The 26,002-nt window shown below is 49.3% G+C and overlaps 1 protein-coding gene across 1 annotated transcript in view; it reads right to left on the bottom strand.

Moving 5' to 3' along the window:
* UBR4 (ubiquitin protein ligase E3 component n-recognin 4) overlaps positions 1-26,002 on the bottom strand; it is a 114,626-nt gene that overhangs the window by 58,035 nt on the left and 30,589 nt on the right. The window contains exons 20-50 of the mRNA XM_084787977.1: positions 25,771-25,906; positions 25,485-25,564; positions 24,471-24,599; positions 23,605-23,787; positions 23,393-23,515; positions 23,078-23,307; positions 21,588-21,709; positions 20,685-20,782; positions 19,708-19,865; positions 19,057-19,266; positions 17,705-17,806; positions 17,345-17,445; positions 16,916-17,114; positions 15,797-15,985; positions 15,178-15,241; positions 13,663-13,854; positions 13,068-13,138; positions 12,845-12,992; positions 12,248-12,475; positions 11,578-11,748; positions 10,219-10,401; positions 9,274-9,432; positions 8,815-8,967; positions 8,244-8,471; positions 7,176-7,333; positions 5,355-5,526; positions 4,836-5,037; positions 4,009-4,172; positions 3,311-3,527; positions 2,046-2,262; positions 127-190 (exon numbers count right to left, since the gene is read on the bottom strand). Coding sequence (XP_084644103.1) covers positions 127-190; positions 2,046-2,262; positions 3,311-3,527; positions 4,009-4,172; positions 4,836-5,037; positions 5,355-5,526; positions 7,176-7,333; positions 8,244-8,471; positions 8,815-8,967; positions 9,274-9,432; positions 10,219-10,401; positions 11,578-11,748; positions 12,248-12,475; positions 12,845-12,992; positions 13,068-13,138; positions 13,663-13,854; positions 15,178-15,241; positions 15,797-15,985; positions 16,916-17,114; positions 17,345-17,445; positions 17,705-17,806; positions 19,057-19,266; positions 19,708-19,865; positions 20,685-20,782; positions 21,588-21,709; positions 23,078-23,307; positions 23,393-23,515; positions 23,605-23,787; positions 24,471-24,599; positions 25,485-25,564; positions 25,771-25,906 — 4,851 coding nt within the window. The remainder of the gene's footprint in view (positions 1-126; positions 191-2,045; positions 2,263-3,310; positions 3,528-4,008; positions 4,173-4,835; positions 5,038-5,354; positions 5,527-7,175; positions 7,334-8,243; positions 8,472-8,814; positions 8,968-9,273; positions 9,433-10,218; positions 10,402-11,577; positions 11,749-12,247; positions 12,476-12,844; positions 12,993-13,067; positions 13,139-13,662; positions 13,855-15,177; positions 15,242-15,796; positions 15,986-16,915; positions 17,115-17,344; positions 17,446-17,704; positions 17,807-19,056; positions 19,267-19,707; positions 19,866-20,684; positions 20,783-21,587; positions 21,710-23,077; positions 23,308-23,392; positions 23,516-23,604; positions 23,788-24,470; positions 24,600-25,484; positions 25,565-25,770; positions 25,907-26,002) is intronic.

Genomic DNA, 26,002 nt, shown 5'->3' with positions numbered 1-26,002 from the left:
GCAGCAGCTCAGGGATGCTCAGCACATCAAGATTGTGCTGTCAGTATTTTTGAGCTCCAAGGCAGCAGGCCTCAGCCCTTCCTGCCTCTTCAGAAAGCTCCCGTGTGCTTTGAAGAAGTAACTTGCCTTCTCGATGATGGGGCCAACAGCAAAGCAGCTTTCCAGGGCTTCCAAAGAACTCACAACCAGCCTGGGGAGACAGAAAGCCTGGCTTGAGTACAAACACTGTTCTCTCTGCCTCGTGTCGGCCTGGTAAAGCTGCAGTTGTGAGGACCTTGGGGACAGCTACGGAATGCCAAATACGAAAATCAAAGCACAATAAGGCCTGCCACAGGCGCCGTGCATATCGCTGCCTGTGTTACAGGCCAGAAGAAACCTGGCTCCTGCTCCGAGATCAACCTGAGGCCATGTTCATAATCCGCCACTCAAAGACGGGGCTTTTCTTCCTCAAAGAGGATAAATGTGCTTCCTTCTGCTGCCTGTGGCAGGGATCCTGAGATGGGCTTAAGTCTCAATGCAGCAGTGCCCGAAGCTCAGGTGCTCAGAAATCAGCAGGCCAAGGGAGGCACCAGGGAGAAGCTAACGCCATCTGTTTACACTGGCAACGTTAAGGCTCGGCTTCTGCTTGCACAGCCGGGAAAGCACACAGGCGTTTGCTATGGGCTTTAAGTACAGAAGCAAACAATCTATCTTAGGCACATGCCGCTGGGACAATCAAAGGGTAATCAAAGCATATTTAGAACGTGGAACTTCTCCATTAGGGAAGAAGCAGCAAGTCCAGCCATTAAACAGCAGCTATTGGATAACATGCTCCAGGCTTACTCCTGTGAATTTAAGTGGCACAGAAAATGACCAACGTCCTGACAGCTGGGGTCTGGACAGGAAGGAAAGCACTGAGAAGGTAGCCAGAGCAAAAAGGGGCATGGGTAAAGGAAGGCGCCAAAGACAGAGGGAAGATGGAGGAGGCATAGGAAAAGGGGAATGGAGTAAGCTCCAGGGGCTTATGAACTGGCAGGGCGCTTCGCCTCTCTACCCCCATCCCTTCGCACCCATCGTACAGAATGAGCAGCAAGAATGGGTTACGGAAGACAGAGCCAAGAGGCTGATGTGGCCAACACCGAGGGTGCACTCACAGTCCTGGGTAGGCTCCAGTTTACACAAGGAGAGCTCTGCAGCCATGCAATAACCAGAACAGAAAGTAGCAGGACTTGGAACAGAAGTGAATCAGCGCAAAGCCACACCAATGCGGACGCTGCTCTTTGACAACACACGCACTCGTGCAGAGAAAAGAAACAGGGCATACTAACCGGTCCAGCTTGGTTAGGGACTCAGTTTCAGAACTTGGGGGAGAAGCAAAGGGGGAAAAAAAGGAAACAAATGTGAAGCTCAGAGAAACCTAGAAACACATCCTAAGCAAACGATATGTGAATGGTGGGGGGGGGGGGGCAGGGGAGAAAGGCAGAAGTGGGGAGGCTGCTAGTGCAGCGACTCCAAGCACGGCTATCTCAGGGCTTACAATGTAAGAAGCTCATTCTTACATCAGGACCTGCTTCATCTACCATGGCAAACCAGCAGCCAGCCAGCACAAAGAAGCCAAGCACGTGCTTCTGAATGCCACCGTAGGGAGGTCTAAGGACACTGCACTCTCTTGCAAGATGCTGCAGCAGCCTCCCTTGCCAGCAGTGTTATTACCACAGAGTAGCAACTTCCACACAGAAAGATGAAAAGATGACGCAATTGACACAGAGGGAGGATGTTTGCTATTGTTTCAGTCTGGATCCTAATCTAGAGTGTGCACGGGTGGTAAGCACTTTCTAGTCTGCAGCCTAGAGCTATTCCAAGCACTTATGGAACAGTAAGTAATGACCAAGCTTCTGCCTGGACAAAGATTCAGCATTAGACACCGCTGAGCCCGTTTCCCGGGCTCTGGTGCATATTAGGAAGAAAATGAATGTTCCAGGGACAGTGTGAGAACCTGACACTCACAGACTAGGCTCGGGAGACTCAAGAAGGGCTCTGTAGCCAAACCCTGCCAACACTGGTACCTCTCCAGGACAGTGCCACTGGTTGTAGTTGAAGCGGCTGAGTCACTCTCCCCAGTGCCATTGCTCTGGGACAAGTTGGAAGGGCAGATGTTGCTGACGGATGCAGAAGGGAATTCTTCTGGGGGCTCGTCAGGCCAGCCGAACTGCTCCTTGGTCTTGCCATAAATTTTCACAGCATCTATCATGGTGACACCTGCTGGATCCACCGAGGCACCGACTGCAATAAGCAAGAGAAGCCTTTAGGAAGCATATACTAAGAGCTCACAGCACCCTTCCAAGGCACAGAGCAGTCAGGCACAGACACAAACCACATCCACCTCATAGACTCAGAAACCATGTCTGCTGAGGCACTTGCAGCACAGGCACTACTAAATGCACAGGGCAGTTTGGTAGACCACAGTCTGATGTCTCCTACTCAGGACAGACCCTAAATACCACTCTAAGGATCCTCTGGTGCCCACTGGTGTCCCCTCCCACCCCTTATTCCCAATAGTCTCTAAGCACTTTCTTTGTTCAGAGGACCGGTCATCGCCATCCACACAAATAGCAACTATCTGGGAGAAAGAACTGCAGCTAAGTGGCCAGTAAGTAACAAAGAGCACCCAGGCTCAGACACATGAAGAAGGCCTAGGGCTAGGAATGCAGTTCACTAAGTTGCGTACTTGTTGGGTTCCACCCCGACCACCACATAAACTGGCATTGTGACACCCTCCTCTAATTCCAGAACTCTGGAGGATCAGAAGTCCAAGGTCACCCTCAGCTATACAATAAGCTCAAGGACAGCCAGGGAAACACGAGACCCTGTCTACACAGAAGGGATCCATACATGAGGATAACGCAACAGCAAAGGTGACAGCTAACTGAGCCTGCCTCCTCTCTGCTATCGCTCCTATTCTTTCTTAAAGGTCTTGTGACACTGAGCTGGAATCCCAAATACTCAGGAGGCTAAGGCAGCTGGATTCCAGGCTCATGGCCTGTTTGGTCAATACAACGGGAGACCCTACTTCAAAATAAAAAGTGAAAAGAGGGCTGGGGATATAGCTCAGTGGTAGAGCATTTACCCAAAATGCAAAAGGCCCCGGGTTCAATTCCCAGTACCACAAAGGAAGAAACAAGCAGTCTCCCTTCCTGGCAGCCTGCCTCTTACACCTCAAATAAAGGGAGAACTAGGCAGAACAGGGAGCCCTAACAGCGGAGGGCCACCTAGTGGTCGTCTGCTCTTGTCACAACAGAAGGCTTCATGCTGCCCAGGGTGGCTGACTCACTGAAGAGGTTCAGCTTCTTGTCCGCCTGCAGGGCTTCCTCTCTGGTGAAGGGGAAGTCAAACCAGCGGGATCGACTCAGATTGAGCTGCATGGTTCTGCCAAAGATCTCGATGTAGGAGGGGGCCCGTTCAATGGCCTGAGTCCCAATCTGGATCCGCATGCCTGTCATCACCATCGTGCTGCTGTTGTTACTAATCTCGATAGTGAAGCCGCCAGGCTGCAGGGACAAACGGACATGTCAGGAGATCTCCAGGGTCCCTCCTCTCACCATTATCTCACCAGCTACCTGGGTAAGACCTAATTTCTTTGAACACCATCCTAATCATGTCATGACAGACACGAGAGGCCGAGTGCCAGGCTCCTCCTCCTAGCACTAACCACCCCCTAGTGCCCTGTACACAGCAACCCTGCTAACAATGGTGCGCGTTTAGTCTGCTGGGACTTAAAACCTTCAGCACATGAAAGGCTGATTTACTCAAGGCTCATTTGACCAGAAGTGAGCAATTCTGAGTACATGTTCTAGGTCTGATTCTGAAGGAAGATGTGGAGTCAGCTTGACCTCTCAATGGTGGGGATGCTTGCCTTGCATGTGCAAGGGCCTGGGTTCAACCCTAGTACTGAGAAGACCAACAAGTCGTTTAATAACACTGCTCAGAGGATGCTACCCAGGAAGTGAGCTAGTCCTGTGTGCTCCTCACCTTGGTATTAGCCACGTACATGCCAGTGGAGTTCAGCCTGTGCTTTATCTGCTGTGCATTGTAGACTTGCAGGAGGTCATTACCACCAAACTCCACATCCGTCAGTTGCTGGTTGTGTTCAAAAAAGTCAATGGGGAAGGTCACCTGGCTGGATGTGCGGGCTGCTGTAGAGACAGTAGCAGATTGCCAGAAAGCATTGGTGTGTAGTCTCAGCACCTCTGCCCTCACCCCAAAGCTAAACACCGAGCCCCTGCTCACACACTCTGCTCTCTAACCAGTCAGGATTTTATCATCTGCCCCATCACGGTGTTTACTCAAGGTCAGCTCTCCAGCACACCACCCCTAACCATGTGACACACTGTCAAAGCCTGGTATCCGGACAGAGTGTCAGTTTAGAACCCAGGAGAATCTATTTCAAACATGGACACTCTGGAATAAACTTAAGACTTGATGATGCCTGCAATGCTTGTACTTCACTTAGCCAGAATCACCCCTAAAGTCCTGCTTCCTCTTCCTCCAAGAGTGCTCTCCCAGGCAGCAGTGAGACCTAGGATTGCCACAGTACTCTGCAGGAAAGTGCCCAACGGAAGGGAGCTACCCTCAGTTACATCAAATGCACAGGGACACCACCTTCCCTAACCCCCAAATCCAACAACTGCTGGCTCAAAGTGGACAGCAAATGGTGGATGCCACGTGGGCCTGTTTCAGACAATGGGCTAGAATTAACCTCTCATCTCACCAAGTGCTCTTGTAGCCATCACAGGACCTACTGTCACTGTCTAGAAGCCTGCTGGGCACAGGCGCATGGGGCTCTGGCAGGGCCTTACTGATTGTGGCTGTTTTGCGCTTTCGCACAGGTTTCATGATGCTGATGACGCTGCTGGGCTGCAGGGACGGCTGGAGCCAGTAAGAGGTGTTCTCCACATTGGCCATGTAAATGCGTAGGCTGCCGTCCTCGCACAGCAGGATCATGGTTGTCCGCTGTTGCTCATTGCAGGCAGTGTGCCTAATGGCAACCATGTCTTGGATCTAGGAGGCGAGGACAAGGAGCGGGGAGTGTTAGTTCTCACGCCTGTAGCTCAAGAGCCAGAGGAAGGGGTAAAAACTCCAGGCTCAACAGGTGAGGGTGCAAAGGGGCAGCAAAGGCGGCAGCTAGGAGGAGAGACAATTTTCTTGAGATGGGGGCTCACTATGTAGCTCAGGCTGGCCTCCAACCCCTCTTCCTGTTTCAGCCTCCCCAGAGCTCAATTACGGATTTGTGCCAGCATACAGAGATGAAAACATCTTTTCAAACTGCCACAGACAGAACAGAGTCCTAGGCAGGGAACTGGGAGAGGGGCACTGACCTTTGCTTTGGCAGGAAGAGTCTTAATCTCCTGGATAAGGAAAGTGTCTGGTTTCACCATGACCACTAGAGGCACACCAGTAGTTTGCTGGACACAGCACACCAAGCCAGGGTGGTTCATGACCTCAGACCACTGGCAAAGGGCAGGAGAAGTCTTACTGCCACCATTGGAGCTGCAGACAACAAAAGTGAACAAGGTGTCACTCCTTATTTCCCAGTTCCTCCTTTAAAAAGACAGTCCTCGCACAGCAGAGGGGGGCACAGCTCAATCAGCAGGAGGGCATGAGTGAGGAAGGGCTGTCCCCTCATCTGCTATGCGGAAGGAAGCATGAGAGAGGGAGAGCTGGCCTTCTACCACTCCCCTTCCCCCTCACTTCCGGGTGCCTGAGAAGCACAGTAGGGTTGGAGCCACCCCCAGGGCGAGAAAGCAGGAAAGCTGGCCCTGCCCCTTGCAGGCTGCGGCACTGGGTGAGCGTGCCCTGGTGGTGTGGATACAGAACAGCTACCACTCAGGCCCCAATCCAGGGCTTTGAGTCGGGCCACCCCAATATCTACCCCACCTATGAGCTGCTGGAACTTAAGGAACCAGTCCTATCTATACACCCAACAGGATATGAGAGGAGTCCAGTGTTGATCCGGTATTGATAGTGTAGCAGAGGCCAGAGGCCTCACGCCAGACCAATGACTGACTCTGACCTGATCATTTGCAAGCAGTACAGACAAAAGGGTATACTGTGTCACACACTGCAGCTTCCATCAGGTGTGTTTGTTGTTGCTGTTTTAGGTTTTTCTTTTTGTTTTCTTTTGGGGGCAGACTGCAATGGCATAGAGTGGATAAGAAAGGACAGGGAAAGCTGGGTGTGGTGGCGCACGCCTTTAATCCCAGCACTCAGGAGGCAGAGACAGGCGGATCTCTGTGAGTTCTAGGCCAGCCTGGTGCACATAGAGTCCAGACCAATCAAGGCTACACAGAGAAACCCTGTCTCAAAAAAAAAAGGAAAAAAGAAAGAAAAAAGGACAGGGGACTGGAGTGCATGATATGAAACTAACAAAGAATCAATAAAAAGTAAAGGCCGTCCTATAAGTAGCTAGCTAGTAACTCAGAACAGAATCCCTGGCCAAGGACTCAGATTTTCCATGGGTTAGTTTACTAAGAGCCATGTGGGCACTACCATCAGTCCAGTGTGTGCCCGCAAGAGTCCTCACTCAGACTTTGCTATCAATTACACCAGGCCATAGATCTGCCTAAGGTGGGCTACAGGGTGTCCTATTTGGTTCTCCTGTCCATTTAACCTTGTTCCAGACCAGGTTCATTCCCTACAGATCTAAAACAGCTCTTTAGTGGCAGGTACCAAGCAGAAGAGACTCTTGCCCTCTTCTTTCCATATCTGGCATCAGGCAAGCTGAAGAATGTACTTAGCTGCCCCAGGTCTACCCACACCACCAGGACTGATGCTGTGCACTATTTACTAATGGGGCAGGGCTGTGTGGGCTTCTCAAGGAGAAAAAATGAAAGGCCGGGGCAGGGTGAGTGCCGCACTGAAACTTGAACACTGTTCAACTCACAGCCTTGACTACAGCTTTTCTCTCTGTGTAACAGTGAACCCCATTAGCCCCTCAAAGTCTACCTCTTACAGTCTGAGGCCTCCACGGTAAAGAACCAGCCAAGCAGCCAGCCCAACTTGCCAAACATGGTGGCTGTCTGTCTTTGGAGGAGTGCAAGCCTAGTCCGTCCCAGTGTGGGACACAGTAGCAGAGAGGAGAGGGGTGAGGATGAGAAGGGAGGGCATCTGGGATGCCAGCATTGCTCCTTCACTCTCACCTTTTGATGTTGATGGGGAAGAGCTGCAACACCTCCAGAGTGCTCCTGCTGACGGTGGCTGCAAAGGACTTGCCCTGACTGTAGCTGAAGAAAAGCATCTGCAATACGTGTGAGTAGTACACGGACACGCCGCCACCTGCCACCTGGCTGTTACTGTCCTGCAAGAGCAAAGGCAGGCATGTGCAGGACTTCACTTCCCCTCTAAACACAGAGCCCTCTGAGTGAGCCTCACAGTGATGAGTGAACGTGACAGGTAGAGAAATGTTATAAAACATTTACCAATAAACTTGCTTAGAAAATATTACATTCTACTAAAGTAAATTTTAGCTGAAGGAGCATGCCTCTGATGGGCAGTTGCAAGAAGCCAACCCTGCTTGACAGTACTAAGTAACATGCACCTCTCCCAGGGTGAACACAACTTGGCCAGGTAGGCAGGTTAACCCTGGTGACCTGGAAAACCAGCCCTGCTGTGTCTTAGGGAAACTGACAATACTCTATACTGTAAATCTCCCTATTTACCTAAACAAGCAAGCCTCGGGATTTCTGTCTTTGTAAAACAAGTTTAATGCTCAAAGTGTTAACTTGGGGCTGTGAAGCTCATGGGGATTTCTGTTCAAGGCAGGTTTCTTTTTGTGCATTAGCCAGAACTGGTCATGGCTATAATTAAAGAGTTTTTCAGGCGGGGTGGTTAAGAGCACTGGCTGCTCTTCCAGAAGACTTGGGTTCAATTCCCAGACTCAAATGGCAGCTCCTAACTCTAACTCTTAACTCCAACTCCAAAGGATCTGCTGCCCTCTCCTGGCCTCCAGCGCAGACATACATGCAAGCAAACACCCATACACATAAAACAATACTGGGAAGACGCTGACTGTTAACAGATGCTGAGAAGCAAGAACCTTCCTTACCTTACAGCCCAGTTGCCTTGGGGATTTCATTTTTTGCTATGAAGTAAAAAGAAGCTAAGTGCACAAGCATGGATGGACACACAAGAAAAAGTAAGGTACCAAAAGGGGACCATAGAGGAGTTGCTAAACAAATCAAACACGAACAGAAGAAAGTGGCTCTTACCTTCAGGTCCTCATGATTTATTTCCAGCACGTTAGTGACGTAGAAGGGCCCCTGCTGGGCACTGCTAGCCTCCTCCATAAGCTGTGTGTACATGTACCCAGCAGAGGACATGATGACGATGATGTTCTTGCCCTCATCGTTGAAAAGGAAGGTAACGTCTCTTATCTTGGAGCTCGGCAGGAGAAAGTAGAAGGTTGGACTCAAAGCATCAACAGAGAGGTCGTAAATCTGCAGGGTGACAGGAGGGGTAAAGAAGGGTGACCTGTTTCAGTCTCACCCCCAAAACATCCCATTCTGACAGCTACAACTTCAGACTATGGGCATTCACCCTCCAGTCAACATGCCCCACTAGTAAGGTGTTAGGCACTGCAGTGCACATCAAAGTGTCTTCCACATTCCTCAAGGAGTGAGCAGGAGGAGATACACAAATTCCTAACAAGTAGTCACAAATGTGTACAGAACCAATTCCTGCAGACACCTGGCAGCTACCTACCTACTCAGCAACATAGCAGAAAGAGATCTGCTTTTAACTCAACTGTTCTAGAATTCAAAGCAAGCCAGCACCACTCACCTTGACAAAGTCTGCAGTGACAATGGCCAGCTCAGTCTGTGAACCAGGTAACCACACAGCTTTGATGATGAAGTTCCCTGTTGCCAGCTGGGGATGTAGCACCAAGTGATCGGAAACAGAGCCTGAGCTACTGAAGGTGAGCACGTGGCAGTCCTGGGCATGGGGTAAAGAACAAATGGTCTAGAAGGGGCTGGGAAAGTGGGCCAGTTTCCCCAAGCTCCCGCTTCCCTTTCTTCCTAACAGTCCCTGGCCACAGATCGTATCAGGCTGCTGAGACGCTCAGGTTCCCAGCACACACCAAGATCAGAGCAATCAGAAGCGGGGCGTGAGCTCAGGGAAAGACCTCTACATTCCAGTAGCTTCCATGCTTTCAATGGGGAGGAGAGGGTGTAGCTGAGGCCAGGGAAGACTTGGCTGGAGCCCACAGCTCCGGGAGTCCCTCCTGCCCTGGGTCTTTACCTTGAGCCCACACACTGCCAGGTAGTCCTCCTTGCAGGGGTTTCCAGTAAGACTTAGCACAGTGAAGGGAACTGGGGCTGAAGCCAAGCGAGTTAAAGTCAACTTCCTCTTGCTGGAATCAGCTTGCTTCAGGAGCGCCGAGAGCTGCAGCACCGTGATCTGCAAAGCAACCGCCAGCTGCTGAGCCTGACCCTAGCCCCTTGCAGGCTATGAGGGAGGCTCCTTAGGGAGGGGTGGAGGTCACTGGCTTGCTTATGGATTTAGTCTCTTAGGAAACTTCTAGATGAAGATTAGACTCTATTTCTCCCAAAAGAAAGACAGGAGAGGTCATTCATCCCTTTCTCCCAGTGAGGACAAAGGAAATGAGTACTGAATGGGACTTTTCTGGGCAGAATCTTTTGTAAGCCAGTTGCTCCTGTGCACCACTGTGCTCAAGCGCCCCATAAAACACTTTGTGGACCAGCTGCTTTAAGGACTGCCCACACTGTCGCTTAAGGTTCACACAACAGCCAGGATGAGATGCAAGAACAGAGAAAAGATACCCAGCATTCCCCAACTTAGCATCTCTGAGTCCCTGGAGAGCAGGACAGGCTGAGAAAGGAACACTGAATCTTCCTATAAAGGCTTCTGCCTCTCAGTGCCCCAAAATGGGCACAAATGGAAACTAAGCTGTCCTGAACAGCAGCCAGTCACGGCCTTTGCCAGAGCGTTTCCCTAGTCATCTCAGCTCTAGGGATAACCAAACGACTCAGGCCCAAGCCAGAAGATTTGATGACATCAGTCTCGAAAGCATTCTCACAACCAAAGCGTGGATGCTTCCCCCCACAGGACCAAACAGAACACGGTCCTCTCTCTCTCTCCATTTAGCACCTAAGATAATCAGGACCAAAAATAAATTTAAAAAATCAGGAAATAAAATGACTGCGAAGGAATCATGGGACCTACCTTGCCCTTCTCGTGGCTAACGGCCAGGTGCTGGCGGCGCCCATGGGGGGAAGAAAGCACACACATAGCCACCCGCCTGAGCACATGGGCACTGATCAGCTGCCGGATAGTCTGGCCCTGGTCTCCGCTGTAATTCATCCGAACGTTCTCAAAGGCACCTTCCTGTGAGCCCAGGGTGGGAACCTGGCAGACAGGAGTAGCAGAGAAAATACTGGAGAAAGCAAGTACCACTGATGGGTTCATCTATGTTCACTTGAGTGGCACTGCACCCTTTACTCATTCAACAGCGCTGGATCTGGGAGTTGGGGGGGGGGGGTTGTGAATCTGATCAAAATAATATGCATGCATATATGACAACGACAAAGGGAAAGTAGCAGCGTATGGTGGCACACGGCTTTAAGGCACTTGGGAGGCAGAAGCAGATGAATATGAGTTCCAGGCTAACTTGGTCTACATAACAAGTTTAGACCAGCCAGTGCTAAAAAACAAAGCCAAGTAATGGGCTTTGGCCTCCAATCCACAGTGCTTAGCTAATTAAAGTCTACTATTTTCAGTCTGCTTAGAACAGCAGGATCCATTTTTCATGAATATAACTTAAGTCCTGGCTGTTTTCAATGTTGAAATGTATTTTCACTTATTAAAATAATGGTGATGATATAAAAGAGTATTTTCACACATCCCACCTGGCAAAACTGAAGTTCACAACTTAATGGGTCACCAGCTTACGTCTTTAGTTTTGACGTCACTATCTAAAACCTTAAACCCCCTGCTCTAGGCCTGTGTCCCACGTGTATTCCCAGGTACAACCCACTTGTTCCTAGGCCCCTTCTGACTTCGATCATGACCTCATCCCTTCCCTTTGGCTGCTGTCTCTACTTCTCCTTGCAGCTCAGAAGGCTGATGCACAAAGCTGGGCGACCAGCCCTAAAGCACATGACTGGTAGGCTGCATCCCAAGCTGTAAGAACAGCTAAAGGAAAACTGTCTTTAATTTAGGGCTGGAGGCCAACAACACCACAAAGCTATTTTGCCAGCCACTGAACCTTAGGAAAGAAGACACAGGCAAGAGGGTTTAGATTTTATACAAAGGGCTTTTTCTGTTATAGTGAACCCAAAATGGAGCTCCTCACATCTCAGGAGTTCATATACGTTCATATGCTTTAATAAAAGGAGGGCTGGCTCCCTGAATACCCAGATTCTTGTCAAATAGACTCACCTGTGAGCTACTGCACTGCTCAGAGGAAGGCTGTGACCACAGCCTGGGACTAAACTGACTCTATCCCCCAGTTGCTCTGGCACATAGGACACCATGACACACAGGTTATACAGTCACCAAACCTCATGACCCTGACATACTCACCATCAGCTGGTCTGTCATCTCCACAACCTTGTCCACTGTATGCAGTTCACTGAGGGCCTGCTGTGCCCGGCTGCTGCTCCCCACGGCTGAAGCCTGCTGAAAGTTGGTCTGAACGGCATCCATGAGGAAATTGAGCATGTCTAACACGAGAGGAGCGAAGGAGAAATTGGCCTGAGAGAAATCGAAATACACAAGTGAAAAAAAAGAAAAGAAAAATCGTGGGTCACATGCGATAATCCTGACAGTTACTGCCTTTAGCAAAGCACTTTCCCATCTCTAGAATCCTAGCTCTAAGTGCAGTCAATGTGCTATGAGGAGAGAAATGTTTCTAAGCTGGGGTCCCATGGGCACCATGATTCACTCAAGACACCCAGCATGCTTAACTACCTCTCTCCTACGCATACAAAATGGGACAAATAGAAAACACAGTCATTCATTGGTTTCCTGCACTCTGGGCCAAGATAAGGACCCCTGGCCAAGACAGTATGTTCTTAAAATATCACTACCTCTAGCGGTAAACCACTCCACAGAGACGGGCAATACACACAACTGGCATACACACTCCAAGAATGGGAAAGAAGAAACTGGGCTGCCAGGAGCGCCTCAGACACTCCTGACTCAGACCTGCTGGGCTCTGCCCTGTGCACTCGTGCCAATCAGAAAGCCCCACCTGATTCTGCAGCTCCTCACGACATCCCTCAACTGTGCGGCACAGGCTGCTCTTCTTGGGCTTCTCTTCATCAGCAACCTTCCCATCACTGATGGTGACCTTGGCCTTGTCGGCGGGTGAGGTGCTGGCATGGCGCACCAGACTCTCTGAAACCCGAGGTTCGCTCTGAAATGCTGACTCCTTCATGGTAGAGCTCATGCCGCTGCTAGGAGTTCGCTTCACCAGTGCCTGTCAACAGAAAGTGTCAGTGTCCCTGAGCTCTTGCTACAAGCCAGAGGAAACACTGCTAAGCTATTGAAAGCAAGAGAGGAACTGGCTACACGTGTACATGCGATCCAAAGCCCAGCTCCATGCGTGGGGCTCACAACACCCATCTTCACTGCCCGCTCAGAGCATCCAGCCTTGACAATATGAGGAGGTTGCTGTTTTTAATGCTCTAAGTGAAATGCTTGGGCCACAAATGGACACATCACAAATAACAGTATGATAAATCAGTGTTGGCCACACAGAACTGATGTGGGAAATTTCTGGTCTGCCTTAGATATTCCTGTTACTATCAAGTTGCCCGTTTGACGCTGAGAAGGTCCCATCTCTCACCAAACAGCTGCCATCTTCCTTGGCTCCACAGTCACAGAAAAAGGAACCATACTTGGCGTAGGAAATCTCATGATCCTTGTGGCACACCTTCGCACAGACTGTGCACACCCCCACCCCATCGACCATCTTACAGGTATGACAGTGGTACCTACAACAAACAAAATCAGCAAGTCCCAAGTCCCAATCGTGGAGGCCCAGCAACCCTCACTTTAACAGAACTCACCAATGCTGGTTCATGAACTCCTTCTGTGTGATGGTGAAGGTGCAGAGTTTATTGCACAGAGAATCTTCATCCTGCAAAGATTAACAGGTCTTTTTACTCAGAAATGCCCCTCTCCACACAGGGACCCCTAAAAACACACCTGTTCCAACATCTCATGGAGAGACACACCCATGACTAATGGGAACCTGCCCTGACGAAACAGCCACCTGTCTGAAAGCCTCCTGCAATTTCAAGTGAAGTCAATCTTCTGGTATTGTTGAGAAAGAAGGGGGGTGAGGGAGACAGACAACAAGAACCCTAATGATTTCTGGGCCCCCCAACCATCCCCATGAAGAATGCATCCTTTTCTGATCTTATATAGATGAAGCAGAGCAAGTAGGTCCAGAGAAGAAAGGCATACACTTATCGAGAAGTTACCTCACCTGGCTCACCATGTCTGCTCCGCAGGCCTAGAAAAGCACAGCAGCAGAGTCTTGCCCTAGGCTTGTGAGCAGCCAGAAAGCAACAGGACTGACAGTTCTGATGCCCACCCAGGGTGGAAAGAGTACTAAAGACTTAACCATGCTGGACAGCCACCCTCCTACTTTGCACTTACGGAGTCCTCAGCCTGGGAATCCTCCTCCTCCACCGCTAACTCTTCTACCCAGTCCGAATCCACCTCAATGGCACGCTCTTCCCCATCCACCGACAGGTGACTCGGGCCTTGGCCATTACTCTGGCTCAGGGCATTTGTGACATCAGCCAAGTAGGACATAATATGACACGTGCACTCCAAGACCATCACATGCTGCAAGAGAAGGCCGCAGAAGCTTCAGTTCTGTGAAGCACTCTCTGACAGCTCAAGACTCATCAGGGCAGAGGGAGGACAGCACAGATCACTGTCTCCCCAGCTCCTACACGGCCTGCACAGCTGCTCCGTACGCTGGATGAATTCCTGTGTACTTGTTCACTCTTAAGCACAAAGCTAACACATCTTAGTGAAATATGGAGACTGGAGGAAAAATGGAAACTAAGACCCTCAAGACGAGACCAACTTCTAAGAGGCTCTCATCAGCACTCTTCTTGCCATAGCATTACTGTTCATGGTGCAAGACATTAATTAACAGGCATGAAACGATGCAGACAGACACAGCTCCAAAGACCAAGAGCGAAGCCAACCACTGCAGGCAGTTCCATGTTTGTCTTAAAAGCCTAGTGGACAGAGGCTAGAGAGACACTCAGTAGTAAGAGCACATGCTGCTGTCAGAGGATCGGGGTTCCATTCCCAGCACCTACCCCAGGTGGCCCTCACCGGCCTGTAACTCCAGCTCCAGGGGATCTAACACTCACTTCTGGCCTTTGTAGGCATTGGCCCACAGGTGTACACGCATACGCACACAAACACACACAAACAGAAAGCTGACCATGGTAGCATATGCCTTTAATCCTAGCAATTGGGAGGCAGAGGCAGAGGCAGGTGGATATCTGAGTTCAAGGCCAGGTCAACCAGGACTACATACAGAGACCCTGTCTCAAGCCTCCTGGCCCCCCAAGTTTAAAAATGAAATAAAATAAATTTTAAATGGTCACATTAAAACACCAGCAACCACCAAACAGCCTCAGATTTCTAAATTTCCAGGAGCCTCTTCATTCTGACAACTGGTGCCAAAAGGACAGTAACCAATAGAAAAGAGGGGAACCAGTCCGTACTTGCTGGGGTTTTGAGGCCAGAGCGCTGCCCTCAATCTGGTCACTGCTATGTTCATGCATGGGAGTCAAGGGAAGAACCTGCCATAAGACTGGTCATCCTCAAGCCCTATCTACACAGCCCAGAGCTCTGCAGGCATATGGAGCAGCTGATTCACTAGGACGGAGGATGCCACCTGGAGCCCAAGGCAACAACACCCAAGCATCTCAGACAGCGGAAATGCTGTGCTTAGGAAGGACTCTACTGAGTCCCTATCAGAGCATCACCTGAGACCTGCACAGGCCTGAACGTGTGCAGTCTGCGGGTTCGCTTTACCAGATCAGTTGAGTCACTGTGGCTCTCTGCAGGCCAGCGAGACACAAGAGAGATAAGAAGCCCCTTCCCCGGCTCCCTGCGTGGAGGAGCAGCACTCATGCTCCTTACCTTTCCATGCATTACACTGGCATTTAGTTTCTCAACCACATTCTTCTGCGACAGGTATTTCTTGCTGTCCCCAAGGAAAAAGAGAGAGAAGACACAACCATGTAAGGCTCCAAAGAAAGGATGTACTGTCACAAGCCTTGAGTCAACTGTGATACTGTGAAGCGAGGGCATCTGTTTAAGCAGCATGGAGGTGGCAAGGCTCGGGCTGGGCTGGTCTTAGGACTAACCCCGGCATTCAGTATTGTCTCCCGAGGACTTCACAGGAAAATGTACTAAAAATAATAATGACAGCTAGGCACGGCATATGTGCCTTTCATCCCAGCACTGGGGAAGCTGAGACAAGGATTTTGAGTTTGAGACTGCCTACACAGGCTACATAGACCCAGTCTCAAAGATTGTGTGTGTGTGTGTGTGTGTGTGTGTGTGTGTGTGTGTGTGTGTGTGTGTGTGTGTGTGTAGGTAGTCTGAAATGAACAGTGGCTGCCACTGTATCCCTACATCTTAACATTCAAAGAGGAAGAAAATTTAGGCTTACTTTATGCTGATGCTGAACAATAAAGGAAGTGAGCTGCATACCCTTCCCTAAGTACAGAACAGTACACAGGTGAAGTCCTCTTACCATCTGCCCAGCCAGTCCACAGCAGCATTGTGAAGCTGAAGGTGTCCAGCACCTTGTCCAGCGCTGGCTAGAGTAGCCATCACAACCATAAGTTCGGGGAAGCCAGTCCCATCACCATTTGCCAGCATCTCTGTTGCCATGGGGGTCAGGGTGCCCAGAAGCACAGCACACACACCTTCTCCAACTTGGCTGGTGAAAAAGAAAAGGGGGGGGGGGGGGAAGGCAGTGTTCTAAGTGTAGTCTTTTACTTTTAAGAGCACTTAAAACACCAAGCTCCAAATGGTTAGTTCAAAACTCATGGTCACACAAAGGTACCTGGTTAAACTCAGTGGGTCACAAAACAAAAAAGTCATGAATATGGTAAAAGGACTTGGGAGGGGACGCAGGAGTGGAAGATAAGAGATGGCATAAAGGTGTTGGGCAGATGGCTCCGCAGTTAAGAGTACCAGCTACTATGGCAGAGAATCTGGGTTTAATTCCCAGCACCCACATGGAAATTCACAAACACCTGTCACTCTTGTTCCAGGGGCCCCAGCACCCTCTTCTGGCTCCCATAGGCAACACAAAGTGGCACACAGACATCATGCAGGCAAACACTCATAATCACACTAGTACAATAAAATGAAATATAAACAAAATCTTTTTTTTTTTTTAAAAACAAAATCTTTTTAAGAGGCAGGTACTGTGTGCGTTTAAGGCCAATCCTGTCTACATGGCGAATTCCAGGACAGGCAGGGCTAAAGAGAGACCCTGCCGATAGATTAGACATACAGACAACACATTTTAAAGGAAATGCGCATGGGTAAGTAACCAGAATACAGTACAAACAGGCATGAAACTGTCAAAGTGCAACTCTAATAAAAACTACTTAGTGTTATAAATTAAGTATTATAAAGAAACACACCAATCTCAAAACTGATCTTGAACTACTAGAGCACAAAACACCCGAGGTTGCAACTGACAGGCTAGACAGTCCAGAAGTGTCTCCACAGGAGAACTCAAGAAGCAACGCTAGGCCCTGCAGCCAGGCAGGAAAGACCTGGAACGCCCCAAGGCAAGGCAGCTGCAGCTGCTCTATGGAGCTCTGAGCGATACAGACAGCACACTCAGACTGCCTACCTGTTTTCCCGAACAATGTAAGTGGTGAGTAACTGCAGCAGCTGCCGGTTCTCCTGAATGACCTCCAGCTGGTCGGAATCCTTTGGGGGCGATGTTGTCATGCGGGTGAGCCAGGCCTGCAAGCGCACTGGCTCCACGCAGGCCAGCTGGGCGAGAGAGCCACAGAGATGAAGGAGGCTTGGGTTAGGGCTCTTCTCAGCTAGAACAGGACAAGAGGCTTCCATCAGAAAGGACAGGGACCTCCAGGAAGGGGCGAACAGCCAGAAGAGGAAGGCCTCAAGAGTTTCAGCATCTTTCTCAACTTTCTCTGAAGGATTCTCTACACTTGTTAGCACTGTCATGCTGCAGCTAAATTCAGTCAGAAGCCGGGCACAGTATTACCCGGACATCAAAGTTCTCATAAGAAGATTACCAAAAGCTGTCACTCACTCAGCTGGAAGAGTTTGGTGAAGAATTTCAAGACTCGGTTACAGAATTTAGCAGAGAGGTCCTCATTGGCTGTGGCCATCATGATCTGCACAAGTTCCCCACTGAAAGGCATGAGGGGAAACGAGAGACGCACATTAAGTCTCACATAAAAAGAACCTGCTTCTGCCCACATCCTCATCCCGGGGGAAATGGCACTTGTGAGTCAACCATACAAAGTGTTCATGGAATACAGCCCCCGCACCAAACTCAAGGAGGGGGCGGTAACCCACGTCCTCCCAGGGGAGACACCCAAGTGGTGCCGAGGGAGCTGAGTTGGGACACAGCCCCTGCTTCTACTGAGTCAAAGAAAGCCACGCTCACCCATCTGAGAAGAACTCTTCCATGGCTTTCCGGGCCTGGCTGCTCTCCAGCTGCTTTTCCAGATACTGCAAGCACTCCTCCAGGATAGCCTCCTCCAGCCCACTGAGGAGCAAGACCACACTCAGCTCAGAGCCCTCCTCACAGACTAGACCTTGAGGCAAACATCTAGTTTTGTTGTGTTGAAGTTCAGCATAAACTACTGGCATACACTATGTGCTCAATTTAATGTTTAATCCAAGAACAGCAAGGCCTTAACCTTACTTTTCCACCTTATTTCCAGGGAAAATAAAGAAGAGAGGTAAGCCAGCTGTGGGTTCATGTGCCTGCAATGCCAGCACTTAGGAGGTAGAAGAGGAGTGTCACAAGTTCCAGGCCAGCGTGGATTAAAAAGTGGATAAAAAGATAAGCTGCAGTTGCCCATGACTGGGGGGGGGGGGCAGTCTGGTCAAATGAATCACTTCTAAAGGGCTAATCACCTCAAACGCCTTATGTGTGAAAAGAAAAAGAAAAGACTAAGGAAAGGCTCAGTGTATGAACTATTGCCACACAAGAATGAAGACCAGACTCAGATCACCAACTTCCACATTGATGCCAGGTAGGTGTTACCGCCCAGTACCCTGGAGGCAAAGACAGGATCCCCAGGAGCAACCCAGCTGACTAGCCAAAACTGAAACCCTGAGTTCAGGGTTCAACTGAGAGGGCCTGGCTCACTGGGTAACACTGATTAAAGGATGAACAAGACTCCCAGTGTCAGCCTCGGGGACCCCCACCCCACTGCCCACAGGCACACCCACATCCATGTTGGCATGCACATACGCATATGCAAAAATATACTGTTTTAAAGGGATGGTGATACACACTGATAATGCCAGTCTTTGGAGGTTGAGGCAAGAGGAACCCAAGTTCAAAGCAGCCTGGCTACACAGCAGGAGAGGAGCTAATGAGGACCAGGAAAAGAAAGGGAAGGAGAGAGGCAGGGCCTTTGAAGAGATTCCTAGTCCTCAACACTGGATAGCAAGTGCTAGTAGCTGAGCCTTCCCTGCACAGTTCCCAGAGGATAAGGTGCACCCACAGCACAGCCTAAGGAGGCCGATCAAACACCAAGCTACCCCAGGCCACCCAGTTCAGATAGTCACAAAACAAAAGCGAATTTTGCTAGTGCTTCTGCACACCTCACCAAACCTGTTCTCACTCCCAATATGAACATTTAACATTCCATTCTCTCAACAGTTATTCCTAAGAATCCGCCATTACAGAAGATTCTTCACCCCCTTCCACATGAGGGCACAGTACCACAGAGCTGTCATCACCAGCATGGCGGCAGCTGCAGCAGCTCTCTCTCAACTGCTCACCTGTTGGGATCTGCATGGTTGGCCAGAATGTTGTAACACCCTGTGATCAGCTTCTCATACACACGAGCCAGGAACTCATCTGACTCCGCAGGTCCCAGGATGCGCTCCAGGGAGTTACTGCTGATCTCAGCAACACTCTCTGTGCTGGACTCCAAAAGAAGGGGTAGCAGGGTCCGGATGACCTGTGCTGGGTTCATCTCATCTGACCACCTGTAGCCAAGGAGGTGGAAGCAAAGTAGAGAACATGTCCCGACATGCTACAGGGGCGGCTGGAGCTTCTAGTTTAGTCTTTTCCTTCTCTGACAGTTAGAAGAAAAAAAAAAAAAACACTTCCCTATAAAAATTCATTTATTAAAATAGCAATTAATAAGATATATTTGCATAATAAGCATAAAAAACTAAACAAGAGACAGCGGTCTGTCCTTGAATACTCTAAAAGAGCAGTCAGGAGCCTGGACCACTCTGAAGATACTATGACTCCCTGTGACCCAAGTGCAGGAAGACAAACTGTCCTTCTGGCCTGCCTTACTCCTTGATTCTAGCAAACACTGTAGAGTAATGTCACTATCACCTCGGCTACACTGTACTTCTTCAGCCACAACACAGCACATCCAGCAAGGACTGGCAATGCTTCCAGGCTCCAGTACTCACACAATCAAATCCCCAGTCAGCCTGACCAGGGAGAGGAGAGTATGTTTCAGGGAAGCTGCCAGGGGCAGACTCTGGCCACAGAGAGTCCCCAGGTGAGCAGCCTGCACAGCGCTGATGTAGCTCTCCGACGGGATGGTGTCATTGGCAAACGCATTGCGCTGAAAGCAAAAGAGTCAGGTGTAATGAACAGGCCACCAACACTGGACAGAACTCACTTACAGAAGGTTAAAAAAAAAATCTATGATAAACTAAGGTTTGCAAACAGTGTCCTCCACTCCAGGGTCCACTCAACAAAGCTGAGGTGATGTGGCAGTCCAAGTTTATTTAGAATAAGGTTAATAACTCAATACAAAGACACCCAATACTCCCTCCAACTGATCAGAACACCAACAGTAGAACTACTGCTTGCCTATAATGACTAGGAAGGATCTGGCTTTTACAATGCATCTGGTCTCCATTATGGGCCATAACTATCCTTAGAGACACCTCTGGGTGCTATCAATAGGCCCTAGCTGCCAAGCTAAGAGAAGCTGAATCAAACTTGGCTCCCCACAAACTTTAAAGAAAGACTAATCTGTCTGCAGAGGTAGTCTGAGCTGCACAAACACAAGCACTCCACGGCACCTGACAGGCAAGAAAGCTTGTCTGTTGCATCAACCCACGGCCGAGAGCAAGGCTGGAGACATGGAGAGCTCATGCAACACAACGCATGACAGCATGTCGCACTTAACCAGGCTGTACTTGGTGACACAGCTAAGTTCAGAGAAATACAGTGGGCTGTGCTCTGGTAACATGGAGTGCTAGGCAAAGGGGCCCCATGAGAGCACTCGGGTAATCAAACACACTGACTATTGATTTAGCTGTGGGCAAGAGTGGAAATGTGAGAGCATCTGGCAGCAGCCAGTTCAGGCCTAAAGAATAAGGACACACAGCGTGGTTTAGTGTTCATACCTGCCCTGGAACCCAGGGGGACTCACCCAGGAGCCAATGTTGGGGAACTCATTGGTATTGATATTATTCCAGGACTCACAGACAGTCTGCACTGATGACGGTAAATTCTGCACCAGCGTTGGACCTGGAGGCGACAGAAAGGATGAGCAGTCATCACAAGAAAGAGGGAATGACAGAGTACTTAAAGCAGCCCCAACTGTCAGAATCATTACTAAGACAGCTTAGATGGCTATTTCAGCAGCTGAACTAGGTCCAAGAATCAGCTAATTACGCAGCAGCTAACAATTGCGATGGCAAGGCTTTCGCTTCCCATCAGTCACCTTCTAATCTCACAAGTAAAGATGACAACTGAAAACAAAGAAGGGAAGCTTTTTAGCAGGTCAGGCTCCAATCACCATCAAATCTGCCTGCCTCCACCCCCAGTCTCAGAGGAAGTGCTGCTGTGAACTCTCTCCCCACCCCTCAGAAGACAAATCCCGAGGGCAGGGATCACGAATCCACAAGAACAGCACTCAGTGAAGCAGCACCAAGTGAGACTCCAAAAATTAGAGTATTTAAATGTGGTACTAGGGACACACAGATGGTTGGAAATTATAAAGGGGACTTTCTGAGCTGAACCCCAATCCTGCTCAAGAGCTCTGATTATCCGCCCTATTTTTTGCCAGACGATTCCTAGGCCAGGAGAGAGATTGCAGGCCTGATGCAGGCATCTGCAAGTCCAGGAACTCCACAGAGCAACCATCCTGTCCCCAAGGAACTAGCTGCTCTTGGTTCAGACTTCAGCTTCACTGTCCGCACAGGAGTTGTGGCAAATGACCTTCTCCTAAGCCTTAGTTTCCCAGTAAGTGCACTAGAGAAACTACTCTCTGGTTCCTGGAGATGCCTGACACTCAAGGTGGCTCCAGTAAAGCGGACATGTGCTCACTTACCCAGTGTGTTTGCCTTGCACCTGCTAGAGCCAATCGCCAAAACAGCTGCAAAGCCAAGAAGCTTCTCCTGGGAGGGCTTCTCGGTGGATCCCTCTTCGTTCAGGTTCTGAAGCAGATAGGCTCTGAAGGGGAAGGAGGAGGGAGACGCTGGAGGAATCGGGTCCTACCAGCTCAGGAGGAACTAACCTTAGAGTAGCTCAAGAGCCAGCATCTCTGCTTGCAATCTACTTAAGGACAAGTGACAGTCCCATCCCTTCATGGGCAACCGTTTCCCAAAGAACAGCCCACCCTCAGAAAAGCTCCCAAAACAACACTCCGTAATGAACAAATCTGAAGGGTGCTGAATACTCCTATCCTCCTTCCTGCTTCTTGGAAGATTGGCAAACACACACACACACACACACACACACACTTTTTATAAAATCCAGGTGATAGTTTCATATGCCTTTAATCCCAGCACTTGGGAGGCAGAGGCAGGTGGACAGATCTCTAAATTCAAAGCCAGCCTAATCTATAAAGTCAGGGCTACACAGAGAAACTATCTAGGTAAGACAGTTACCTACACGGATGGAAGGATGGAAGGATGGAAGGATGGATGGATGGATGGATAGAAACATTGATAAGCAAACAACTACCAGCCCTGCTGTTTCTGCCCCTAAGTGCCAGGATTGCAAGCGTGGGCCACCATGCCTGGCTGTTCCTTTTCCTTCCCAGTACTGAAGACACTCTCTCCCAGTTCCAGTTTAAGAACAATCAGAAAGCCAGGTGTGGTGGTGCACGCCTTTAATCCCAGCACTTGGGAAGCAGAGGCAGGCGGATTGCTGTGAGTTCAAGGACAGCCTGGTTTACAAACTGACTCCAGTCCAGGACAGCCAAGGCTACACAGAGAAACCTTGTCTTGAAAAACAAAACAAAACAAACAAACAAACAAAAAAACCAAAAAACAAAAAACCAGAACAACCAGAAACCTCACTTCGTAGTTAACCTCCAGTTTGTATATATTGAAAATGAATTTTCAGCTTTTAAATATCACTGGCTGAACAGATTTTATAGGACATGTAGTTTACAAGGCTTGCTGGAGAAAGAGAACAGTTTTGAAATAGCCTCCAACCCATTAAGGAACATTTGTCTCTCGGTAACCTCACACCTGGGAGGCTGAGGCAGGAGGACTACCTGAGCGAGACTTTCCCAGAGTTAACCACTGCGCCTATGTCTGGATCCATGAAACTGGAAGCCCTGCAAAGGCTTCAATCCCATGGAGAGTGTGCACTGAGAAAAATGCCTATCCTCCTCTATAGCCTAGAGCTAAACTGCTACAAGTACTTCCTGAAATTATAAAAATTAAGTGTCCTGGGACTCCTGAGCGGACTCAAACATCCTCAAGGTCACCCCTTCACACACTGCACCGAAGGGAAAAAGCAAAGCCCACACAGAAGGAATGGGTCCAGACAGAGACCCCAGGACCTCAGAGTGAGTGCAGGCCTCCACACCTGGTGAAAGCGGCATAGGTGTCAATGAGTTGCAGCGTAGCCGGAAGGAGGTTTTTGGTGATCTCAGATGACTTATGAGGATCGGTCTCTGCAGCCATCTTAGAAAAGTGCTCATCCAGAGAGACCTGGACCTTTGAGATGGCCGCATCCAGGGTGTAGATGGACTGCAGACTGGGGATCTCGTGGAGCTGCAGGACGGTGGTGCAGTCGATGGAGCAGAATGAGGAGATCTTTAAAAACACCGGAGGTTAATGAGTTGTGACAGAGGCTGCGGTAGAGCACTGTCCTGGTGTTACAGTGAGAATGGCATCGTACCTGTCGCGCAAAGTACTCCTCTACAACCTCAACGTCGTACTTCACTGAGCTACACTTGCTGGAAGCCAGCTCCATGAGTGAGCCCGCATGCTCGGGCTTCATGCCTTGCTTTACAAGGTGATCCTATGTGGACAGCAAAAAAAAGTGTTTAGGAAAACAAATCCGGGAAGTCCAAAGCCGTCGTTTAGTGCAAAGCAAGTCCCCTGTGGCACCTTTATCCAGTTGACATAGGAACTGATCCGGAGGCGGGACGACCATCGCAGAGTGTGTAAGATATCACATTCACTCATCTCAGGGGAGTTCGTGGACAGCTGGTTCATGTAAGTCTTTGAAGGTGGTAAAATTCCCAAGATTCTCCAGAGGATCAGGAAGTAATACTGCAGGGCGCAGGCCTCCTGAGGGGTGAATGGAGTAGTGGAAGCATGTGGCATGCTCACATCTCCCTAACATAACAACCGTTCCAAAGACACCCTTTCAAGCAGAACTGTGTGCCTACGGTGAACTGAGAGGCCTCTACAGCATCTCAGCACACGAGCACTAAACCTAATGGGCAGATACACCATGATGCTCTATTCTGTTCTGCACACATAGGAGCTGCAAGAATGCTCCCACACAGCTCTTAGCTTCCCAGCACTTTACCATCTAATCAAGTGGAGGACATAAGCCGGGCAGGACAACAGTCAGCTGACCCCTAACAAACAGCCCAGAACTGGTCAGAACTAGTCTGAGACTTCTAGAAAACTAACAGGCCCATAAAAGCTGAAGCTTGAGGCTTCTGTCATGACAGAACCACCAGCTGACACTTGAGCAGCCACCAACACTGTCACATTTCTCTGAACTTTAACCAAAACAGAAAATTACAGCTGACATAACCATTCAAACCTCAGAGAAATGCTACAGAACCAGTCAATTCTGCAAACAAATACTGAATAAGCACCTCAGGCCCCAAAAGATCATTCAGGTAAAATGATCAACACACACACATACACACACACACACACACACACACACACACACTCTCTCTCTCTCTCTCTCTCTCTCTCTCTCTCTCTCTCTCTCTCTCAGTACCCAGTCTTACCAGAGCTGTCACGTTCTTATTTTCCTTCCTCCTGACTGTATCAAGCTGAGATCCAGCTGCGAGCAGGGTGGTCAGCGAGGTGTAAAGTTCATCGTACTTGACAAGCTTGGAGAAAAGAACTTCACAGGCCTGGTACAAGAAAACAAAAACAATAGAGGTCTGGGTATGGTATCGTACACTTTTGTTCCCAATACTCAGGGGGCAGAGGCAAGGGGATCTCTATGAGTTACAGACCAGTGGGCTACACAATGAGACCCTGTCTCAGAAATAAAAAAAAATTTTTTTAAAGATTTTTTTCCCTCATACTGAAACATTTTCCTCTCCTGGCCTTGCATGATCACTTTGTCCCCTGACTGTAAAAACAACCCAACTAATCCTTCACTGGTTTCCCTTTATAGCAGACTGCAGTTGAGGGCCGCACAAGCACACAGCTGCAGGCTTTAGAATGACAAGAGTACAGCAACCATCTTCCTTAAATGATTTTTTTTTTTTTTTGGTTTTTCGAGACAGGGTCTCTCTGTGTTAGCCTTGGCTGTCCTGGACTCACTTTGTAGACCAGGCTGGCCTCGAACTCACAGCGATCCACCCGCCTCTGCCTCCCGAGTGCTGGGATTAAAGGCGTGCGCCACCATGCCCGGCTTCCTTAAATGATTTGTTAAATTTCTCATATTTTCCTTTTAGATACTCAAATGCTAACACAGACCAAATTCCCTCATGACAGAAAGCTGTTGCCCTTCCCTGATTTAGCATCTACCCCACATGTGCAGAGTGGTGAGTGCCCTACTGTGTTGAGTGGCTGACCCACATGTAAAAACAGCTTTTAAATCTTGAGCAGGGCAGGGCAAACCTTGCAACCCCAGCTCCTCAGGAAGCTGAGGCAGGATGATTGCTTGACTTCCCTCAGGCATTTGAAGTCAGTTTAATAGCATAAGGAAAGCCTCTAACTCTTTAAATTAGAAAGAAAAAAAGAAGAAGAAAAAGAAAAAAGACAGAAACAAACAAAATTCCCAGTACCACGGAATCCAGCCGGTTCAAATCCTCCTCAGAGGCCTCTGGGGACAGGACGCAGTAGAACCTGGGCTGTGGTGCTGCATCTGGAAAATGATGAGCTGATCACCCAAGTGTGAGGCATGTGAAAGTCAGTTTCTAAAATTCTTCTGAACTGGCAGGTAGGGAACCACCCATGGGGGAGACTAGGGCATGGGGCTAAAGCTCCTCCTGGAGTCACCAAGCTAAGATTCAATTCCACCACCAAAGACCAGTACGTCATCACCCTGTTACTGACAACCTTCTTTCTGACCTGATGAAAAATGTTTGGACCAATTTTCTTCTACTTCCTTGAACCCATGATACAGGGGAATGTTGGCCCGGCGGCTGCTGCTGTCTTGAGATCCACTTGCCCAACCAAAAGGGGGGCTCAACAGGTTGTGTTGTACCTTTGAAACACAGACACTTGAGTTAAGGATATACAGTTACCAATACACTTTTCACACCAGGGATAATAACATATCTAGCAAAACTTGCAGCATCAA

Source organism: Acomys minous (genome assembly GCF_964271855.1).
Source record: "Acomys minous genome assembly, chromosome: 6".
NCBI lineage: Eukaryota > Metazoa > Chordata > Mammalia > Rodentia > Muridae > Acomys > Acomys minous.
This window is presented reverse-complemented; position numbering and strand designations above follow the sequence as displayed.